The 9,762-nt window shown below is 40.5% G+C and overlaps 2 protein-coding genes across 2 annotated transcripts; both read right to left on the reverse strand.

Moving 5' to 3' along the window:
- Positions 1-1,060: 1,060 nt before the first annotated feature.
- On the reverse strand, positions 1,061-3,930 carry LOC131794135 (tubulin beta chain). The gene is given in 7 exon segments (XM_059111650.2): positions 1,061-1,160; positions 1,163-1,235; positions 1,696-2,190; positions 2,269-2,726; positions 3,389-3,499; positions 3,631-3,739; positions 3,818-3,930. Coding segments are annotated over 7 exon segments (1,335 nt in total). The 5' UTR covers positions 3,875-3,930; the 3' UTR covers positions 1,061-1,128.
- A 1,653-nt stretch (positions 3,931-5,583) lies between these two features.
- LOC131794374 (tubulin beta chain) lies at positions 5,584-9,430 on the reverse strand. Its single transcript, XM_059111902.2, is given in 7 exon segments — positions 5,584-5,909; positions 5,912-5,999; positions 6,122-6,616; positions 8,302-8,759; positions 8,872-8,982; positions 9,109-9,217; positions 9,290-9,430. Coding segments are annotated over 7 exon segments (1,344 nt in total). The 5' UTR covers positions 9,347-9,430; the 3' UTR covers positions 5,584-5,883.
- Between the last annotated feature and the right edge of the window lie 332 nt (positions 9,431-9,762).

Genomic DNA, 9,762 nt, shown 5'->3' on the forward strand with positions numbered 1-9,762 from the left:
GCGAGAAGTTCTCTCATCCTTTGTCAAAAGCTCAAATGGAAATTCTGGTTCTAACTAAGAGAGTTCAGCAACTCGGGTGCATTCTTCCTTAAACCAGCGGGTGATATTATATTTTTGCGGGCAACTTCGCTGACGTATGAAATTATATTGCAGTCAGTCGCGAATTGAGTCAAATCTTGGCATTCCTCCGTTCATTCCGTGTATTGGCTCGACTCTCATTCTGTCGATGTTATTGTAAAACGTTTTTGACTTCCTTGCTTTAGTGACTCGTAATTGATTGCAAGCTTACTCTCCTAAATTTCAGGCGCAAGTCAAGACCCGGCCGTGTGTCCAGAAAATTGAGAGCGACTGATGTCCAAACTACCGCGCGCTGCTATTGAAGAGAAAGGATGGGCAGTTCTTTTTTTTTTGGCTCAGTTTATTCTTTCCTCAGCTCAGTCTTCTTCTTTTTGTCAAATATTAAAATTTTTATCAGAGAAAAATGTGAGAAAAAAAGGGTCTCGTTAACTCTTCAGAGGATGAATAGCCATCCCTGAAAACATACGAACACAGAAATGCAAACGTTTGGAACTATGCAAGATATCTTCAGCTCCTCTCTGTTCAACTGGAGTCATCCACATCATTCCTCGCGACAGATTAAAAAGTGACTCTTCTTCTGGAATATTTTCCCATACTTTCAGGTTTTCAGGCACTTATCCATAAAAAGTAGCCCAATATCTAGGCTTTTGACATAATCATGAAAATTCTAATATCGCACGAAAACGTATGTTTTCTTCAGTGCTATTGCCACTACTAAGTTTTAACAAATACAGATTCTCTAAGAGTTTCACATGTTACAATAACGGCAATATCTGGCAAATCACGCTACACTCAAATATACAAAAATTTAATTTTCCACAGCCATTAATAAGGTCCTACCGAAACATCTCGTTTCTTCTTTTACGGAAGAGCTGCTCTTAACTTTCCTGGCACATTTGTTTCCAATTCAAATATATTGGACTATATTTACTTTTGCCTCGATGAATCAATACCACAAAAACGCAATTCAAAAATACATCAAACTTTAATAACAGCCCTTTAAGTAATATCCTTTACAGTGAAAACGATCTCAAGAAATAAGAGGAGTTCTTATGCTGCCTCTCCCTCTTCTTCTTCTTCACAAACTCCCTTCCTCTTCTGCTGGCATCCTGGTACTGCTGATACTCCGACACAAGATCATTCATGTTCGATTCAGCCTAAAAGAGAGTTGAAACGTTTGTGGCAATCAAATCCAATTCTCAGAACATGCATTTTAATCTCAGAGCATGCATCAAGTTGTTAAGCTATGATATTTGACTCCTGGATAGAAGGAAACTTTGACAAGTACATTAATGAAATAGGAATGATGACGCATTCTCAGATGATTATACTACACGCACATTGAACTAATTCAAAACGAGTGGCAACTGCTTCGAGAATTTTGGTCTCAAAACGGAGCTCAAACTTTTTTTTCCGTTAAGTCCTTCTTCTCTCTTGATATGATATTTTTCACCCAAGTCAGGACAAAAATGCACATTATTTACTAAAGCTCACTATATCGAATAGGCCCAAAACTAGAAGGTTGCAAACGGGTTTGAAAATTTAAACTATCCAGGAAATGAATAATACATAAAACCATTGAATATCCCCTTATATAGCGAAATATTGTCATATCACCTCAGTGAACTCCATCTCATCCATACCCTCTCCAGTGTACCAATGCAAGAAAGCTTTACGCCTGAACATAGCGGTAAACTGCTCACTAATGCGTTTGAATAATTCTTGAATGGCTGTGCTGTTACCGACAAAGGTAGCAGACATTTTCAGACCGCGAGGAGGAATGTCGCAGACGGCTGTTTTGACATTGTTGGGAATCCATTCCACGAAGTAGGAGCTGTTCTTGTTCTGCACGTTCAACATCTGCTCATCAACTTCCTTCATGGACATACGGCCACGGAACATCGCTGCAACCGTCAAATAACGTCCATGCCTTGGATCACAGGCAGCCATCATGTTTTTAGCATCAAACATCTGCTGGGTAAGCTCTGGTACTGTGAGTGCACGGTACTGCTGGGATCCTCTGCTGGTGAGAGGAGCAAATCCAGGCATGAAGAAGTGAAGACGCGGGAAAGGAACCATGTTCACTGCTAATTTCCTAAGATCGGCATTCAGCTGGAAAATGTAAGAGAAAAATTCGTTGAAAACTGAAGGTCTTAAGCTGGTTCTGATTTTATAGATGGAGAATTTTACCTGGCCAGGAAATCGCAAGCAGGTTGTGACGCCGCTCATCGTAGCTGACACAAGATGGTTCAAATCTCCGTAAGTTGGTGTGGTGAGCTTCAGAGTTCTGAAGCAGATATCGTACAGGGCCTCATTGTCGATGCAGTAGGTTTCATCCGTATTCTCTACCAATTGGTGAACTGACAACGTAGCATTGTAGGGCTCCACAACGGTGTCTGATACTTTTGGGGATGGTACGACGCTGAATGTGTTCATGATTCTGTCAGGATATTCTTCTCTGATCTTCGAAATAAGAAGGGTTCCCATGCCTGAGCCGGTGCCACCGCCCAGTGAGTGTGTGAGCTGAAAGCCTTGAAGGCAGTCACAACTCTCGGCTTCCTTACGAACAACATCGAGTACAGAGTCTACCAACTCAGCTCCTTCGGTATAATGGCCCTTTGCCCAGTTGTTTCCAGCTCCGCTTTGACCTGTTAAGAACAGAAAAAAAAAATACAGCATTATTCGTAATTCATTGTTAGTAATAAAAGTTTGGTTATTACTTTGCTGCTAATGTTACTCAGTTGACTGAACTTTAGATGCTGACATATGCATCCAAGAATGGTACGTTTCCTTAAATAGCGACGTAATAACAGGAAAAAAAGCTTTAATTTTCGTCTTAAAAACTTGCCTCAGTCACTCATATGGCTAGAGACTTTGTACCCTAAACAGGTTAGGGCGTGAGAAGAGAAGTTTTCGTATTGTTTACCCTTTGCGAATATTTCTCTTACAGCATTCTTTGATATTATTATTCCTTCCCCCGTGCGCAGATTTAGATAAAGCCTGCTTCTATCTCTTGGCAAAATGTTTTGCAAAATGGCGCCCAAGTTTTAGTCTCAACATTAAAACTTTAAGTGTGTAAGTAAAATGCTGAGAATCTAGCATCAAAATTTTAAAGGCTTTACCTTTTGTTCTTGCAGATTTAAAAGCTAGATAAATACAATGTCATAATCGCAGTTGGTGGGTCAGAATTGGAAGGAATTTTATTTATAAACTAAATACCTGTTTGGCGACTCAGCGGGCTTAACAGGTCGCCATAAATTTTACATGAGGTTGAATGAAGTTATTTCCTTAGAGACCACATTTTACTCACCGAAAACAAAATTGTCGGGTCGGAAAATCTGTCCGAATGGACCAGAACGGACTGAATCCATTGTACCAGGCTCCAAATCGACAAGAACCGCTCTGGGCACATATTTCCCTCCTAGAGTTTTGAAAACAAGCAAGTAGTACCAGACTCTGTGTTCAAATGATCAATCTTCAAGGTTCTTAGTGAATGAAAAGCGACAGTTTTCTGTTTTTTACCTTATTCTAAGTAAAAATTGGAAAAAATACCTGTAGCTTCGTTGTAATAAACGTTGATCCTTTCCAACTGGAGGTCAGAATCTCCATGGTAGGTTCCTGTTGGATCGATGCCGTGCTCGTCCGAGATGACTTCCCAGAACTGAATTGAAAGAAAGGCGCAAAAAAGTGACGAGTGAGCGTCTTAAATAAACATGACCATGAATTTACCTCTCCTAACCTTTGCACCAATTTGGTTGCCACATTGGCCAGCTTGAAGATGTACAATTTCACGCATTTTTGGTTTCTCTCGCCTTCACGACACACACTTCAAGGAAAAACTGGTTGTCTTTTGATGTTGTAAAACGCGTCAGTGGTTTCTGACGTATTACATTACCATGGAGATTTGTAATGACTGGCGAATAAACGAAAAGCGCGCGAAAACAGCGCGAGCCGCGTTAAACACGGCGCTAAAAATTAAAGTGAACTTGGAGGGGTTTTCCTGCTCAAATTTTTTCGCTCGATCAAACGTTCTCTTCATGTTAAGCCATTTTTCCTTCTTTACAAATTCCTACAGTTCTCGATTTAAGTATATTCCCAGCTACTTACAGCGTATGACCATGACTGTAATAACTTTAATTGCGCTGTATTGTGAGGATAGTAAACTCTCAAATCGTTTCTACACCGGGTTTGCTTTATTACAAGCCATGGTATATGGGGCGCCAAATCAGTCAATATTCCCTCTGTGTTTCTGTGACTCAGTTTACTTTCTATATGGTGAGTTCGACTTGTTATAAGGTCAAATTTTTTTTTATATGGTCAACTTTTTACTTTTTATACGGTCAACTTTTTACTTTTTATATCGGTCAGTGTCAAGGGCAGACTGCAGATTTCAGACTGCAGACTGTAGACCGGGGGTAAAATGCTGACTCGGTTCAAAAACGACCCGCTTCCCCGGAAAAACTGGGATCGAGGCTGCGTAAGTTGTGAGAGGCTGGCAATAATCGTCATGGGGATTGATGTTTCGAACTTCACGTCCTGGTTTTGGCGTTGACATATTGTTCTTGAGGTAAGAACAATTAGAAACGTAAGTGTTGGAATATGCAGTTCACAGTTAGCTAAACACATTTCCTCTATTCATCATATAAGGAATAAACAGTTCTGCTGAGTAACATTAGGTTACTTTAACATACATGTAGCTCATGTATAATTTGTGCGGCCTTAAAAGTAGTAGCGATAGACTTTCATTGCACATGGGCAATTTCGATTACTTGGACGATAAAAACCTGTTTCTCGTACCTTCGTTTTGTGCTGCGAAGGTAGGCGTGATTTTGGAATGGTGCTTTGTATCAGAAGCTTCAAGACATTCAACACTTCGCTCTTGCGCTTCACGATCAGGTCGATACCGCGGTCATAAAAGGTTGATTGTTTTAGAACAGACTCTGCATTTTACACTCAGTCTGCGGTCTGCAGTCTAAATTTTACACTGACCGATATAAAAAGGAAAAAGTTGACCATATAAAATTTGAGTTGACCATCTATGAAGTAAAAAGTTGACCGTATAAAAAGTCGAATTGACCACATAAAAAGTAAACTGGGACACAGAAATACAAAGAGAATATGGACTGGTTTGGCGCCCCTAGCACGCGATAAGGCTGTTTCAGGGCATGAAGACGTTTTAAGATATTCTTGTATTTTGAAAAGGAATAGTACACAGGATAAACCTAGAGTAGCCTCTTGCAACGAGTTTTGCTCCCTTTCTACCCTATTACCCCTAGGATTTTTATCAGGGTGGCAATGCATTTTTGGAATGAGCCACAGGAATCCTTCACAAGAACTTATGGGGCACTCCACCCATTGAGCGGCGTGAATGTCGTGGTGGAGCAATTTATTTTGCGCTTCAAAGTGTTACCGTGCAGCCCTACACGATACCTTTCTTCCTCTCTCTCGTATGACGCAGGTCGCAAACGCAAATATTCAGAAAATTTAGAGAAAAGACGAAGATAATTATGTTGCAGGAATTTGTTGTCTTTATTGACCAAAAACCGTTCACAATTTAAAATACGGAAAGACCAGTTTAAATTCTGTTACTACGGAATCAAATTTTCAGAGTGTTTCAAGGTTCTATCTACATTTTATGAAAAAAAAAAAAAAGCTGAAGAGAGGTTTTCAAGTTTAGTTATTTGATAGAACAAAACCAGTGGTTCTACTGAAACGAAGTAAGCAGTTAGAACATCCTGTTTACTTTCTAGATAAGAAAAAGTTCATGTGTTTCCTGCGAATTGTTACTTTATGTCTTCACACAGTTTATGCAGCATCTTCATCTCCAGCCTTTCCTCCTCGTCAAACTCTCCTTCGTCTTCTGCTGTGGCATCCTGGTACTGTTGGTACTCAGAAACAAGATCGTTCATGTTGGATTCAGCCTGTAAAAGTAAAAGAATTACGCCTCATTAATTGAAGGGAAAATTGGTTGTAATATGTTGAAGATCCACGCACAACAGTCGCTCAATTCATTCTCGATCAGCTTGAAAAACAAGATCTTTACCTCAGTGAACTCCATCTCATCCATACCCTCTCCAGTGTACCAATGCAAGAAAGCTTTACGCCTGAACATAGCGGTAAACTGTTCGCTAATTCGCTTGAACAGTTCCTGGATGGCTGTGCTGTTGCCGATGAAGGTAGAGGACATTTTCAGTCCACGGGGAGGGATATCACAGACAGCGGTCTTCACGTTGTTGGGGATCCATTCCACAAAGTAGGAGCTGTTCTTGTTCTGAACGTTCAACATCTGCTCATCAACTTCCTTCATGGACATACGGCCACGGAACATTGTTGCCACAGTTAGGTAACGTCCATGCCTTGGGTCACAAGCAGCCATCATGTTCTTGGCGTCAAACATCTGCTGGGTAAGTTCTGGTACTGTGAGTGCACGGTACTGCTGGGATCCTCTGCTGGTGAGAGGAGCAAATCCAGGCATGAAGAAGTGAAGACGCGGGAAAGGAACCATGTTCACTGCCAACTTCCTGAGATCAGCATTCAACTGTGAAATATAATAGGAGTAAAATTAGCTTTGAAACCTACGTTGCTTCAGTTCCTATCTCTTTCTGAAGCGAACAATTTAAGATAGGTAACTTTTAAATAAAACATTTAAAAAGGAAAAAGGTGAGGGAAAAACTCACAATAAAAAGTAAGATTGTAATTTATTGCTAGAGCACTTGCTGGGATTGTGTGTTCGTGGTATGTTTATTTTTCTCGTTAATACAAAGAGGTGGAAAAACACAGGCGTTGTACTATTCAATCAGTTCATAATTGAAAGAGTGAACAGTTTAATCCTATTACAGCTCTTGCTGATCTTATGCAGACTTCGTGTGGCATTTATTCAAGGATTTTTTAAACACCGATCGCAAACTGCTTGATAAAATCGAAACAACTGTCACCTCTTGCTGTGTTCCGTTCGCAGCGCTACAACTTGCTTAAGGCATTGCTCACGCAACATGACCAGAATGTAAAAAAAAAAAAAATAGAACCCCACAAAAACAAAACGTTTAACCAGATTCTGTATGAATATGGTTTTAATTATCACTCGTAAGAATTTTGTTTGTGTTTGTTGACATGGAAAGATTTGCTCGACTGATTTTCGGTTCGCTTGGCGACGCTTTAGTTTACAGTATAGCGGCTTGTTGCTATGCTGTACAGATCTTTGAGAGCAAACGGCAAAATCAGCACTTTTTTGGGAAGAAATAAGCTCGCCAGAAATCACAAACAGAACATAAATCGCTTTGAAAAAGGAAGGTTTCAATAATCTTCAGAGATATTTTAGACCTTAGATGCGAATCTACAAAACGATTTCTGCTTCTCGTAACATGGCTTGGTTCGTGTCACAATAAATTTTTTCCAGGCGATTTAAACTTTCGATTTTATTTTTTGCCTCCTCACTGTTAAGCATCTTCCTAAACTTATTGTCATGAAAGGCTTGAAGATGGTATCCTTTCGTTGCCGTAATCAATAATTTAGAGCAATCTAGTCTTGTATTCTTAAAGGACGCGTTCCTGAATAGGCCCTTTCTTTCCCAATTCAACAAACCAATAAATTATTCTACCATAATTTTTCATAACCTTGTTGCTGACGTTGAAAGAAAATGGACAGAATCTGTTGTTATCATCCCCTAGAATAAGAAATTTTCAGACAAGAAGAGCAGCTGCTTGTCGGAGACAAGTCGCCAAACTAAGCCGCTTATCATAATCATAGTTTGTTTGAGTAGTCAAAGCAGTAATCAAAGTTGTCTTTCCACGGCGTGGTTTAAAGCAGAGACTGCACACGTTTTGCTTACGCTCAGCTTGTAACTGCACTTTAATCTTAATTTTGATTTTTTTTCTCGAAAAAACGAGGGGACAAAGGTAACGGCAATTTGGAACGCATGACAATCACTGCCGTTTTCGACCCTTCCACGAATGACAAAATTAATGCGTAGCTGTTCCTTGAAGAGTCTTTCTTGAGCCCGATATCAGTCCCAAACGTTAAATATCGCTAAATACGCGCGTTTTTCCCAATAAATCTAGCTTTCCGAAAACTAGAAACATTTTCTGATAGTGTGCACGCGATTTATAGTTTCAACTGATAATCGATAACCACTGGCTGCGCGCCCATTTCTTAACCGTTAAGAATACTGCTTTCTTCGTTAAAATTTCGTCAGTGATCGATTTTGGAGAATAAATCGACATTTACCTGGCCAGGGAATCGAAGGCAAGTTGTTACACCGCTCATGGTAGCTGATACAAGGTGGTTCAAGTCACCATAGGTTGGTGTGGTAAGCTTCAGAGTTCTGAAGCAGATATCGTAGAGTGCTTCATTGTCGATGCAGTATGTTTCATCGGTGTTCTCAACCAACTGATGGACGGACAGTGTGGCGTTGTAAGGCTCCACAACGGTGTCTGATACTTTTGGTGATGGCACGACGCTGAATGTGTTCATGATTCTGTCTGGATATTCTTCTCTGATCTTCGAAATAAGAAGAGTTCCCATACCCGAGCCGGTTCCGCCGCCAAGCGAGTGTGTGAGTTGAAAACCTTGCAGACAGTCACAGCCTTCTGCTTCTTTGCGAACCACATCGAGTACAGAGTCTACCAATTCGGCTCCTTCGGTGTAGTGTCCTTTAGCCCAGTTATTTCCAGCTCCGCTTTGACCTACGATGAAACGTGGCGATGTGTCAATTCGTTAAACAGATATTAGGGTGTAGCTGTCGAACGAGTCTTACGATCGATTATTTTTAACTGTGAAATCGAAACTTGAACTTACCGAAGACGAAGTTGTCTGGCCTGAAGATTTGTCCAAAGGGACCTGAACGGACGGAATCCATCGTACCAGGTTCCAAATCGACAAGACAGGCTCTGGGAACATACTTTCCACCTAAAATATTTGATGAGTCGACAACAATGGTTAGCAGGGCCGAACGTTAAAATATAGAGCCAATGCGGCCACAAAATGGTTTGAAAAGAGGATCTAGATGATCAAACACCACAATTTGACAGTTACCTGTAGCTTCATTATAATAAACGTTGATCCTTTCCAACTGGAGGTCGGAATCACCGTGGTAAGTGCCAGTTGGATCAATGCCGTGCTCATCCGAGATTACCTCCCAGAACTGAAAAGCGAGAGTAAACTTGAGCGCAAACGAACGAAAATCTTATATTTCTGACTTTAGATATGTTCTAACCTTAGCTCCGATTTGGTTACCGCACTGGCCAGCCTGAAGATGAACAATTTCTCGCATCTTTGAAAATTTTTTCAGCGAACGTTGAAGGTTCTACTTTCCCTTGTCTTAAAGTTTGCAAAATGTCGTCGGGGAGATTGTGGCGCGGTTTTATTTAACGACTAATTTATGCGAGGCTTCGTGTGTCAACAATAGGCTCACATCCATATACAGTAGTGCTTTTGTGACGTCATTAAGGCTAGCCATCGAATGTTGTTGATGGTGTTTATTGGTGATCATGGTAAAACTCGACACCTGAAAGCTATTGTGCGAAAGACAAAGCTAAATAAAAGCTTAACCAATAAAAATCCTGCTGCGGTAACACATGATGTCTTTGAACAGGCAAAATGCAAATTTCAGTGGCGTTAGTGACAACAGTTTTTCTTGAGGAGACCGCAATAAACCGCACTTAAACATTATTGTATGATATTCTCTTA

This window comes from Pocillopora verrucosa, chromosome 3, assembly GCF_036669915.1.
Source record: "Pocillopora verrucosa isolate sample1 chromosome 3, ASM3666991v2, whole genome shotgun sequence".
Lineage (NCBI taxonomy): Eukaryota > Metazoa > Cnidaria > Anthozoa > Scleractinia > Pocilloporidae > Pocillopora > Pocillopora verrucosa.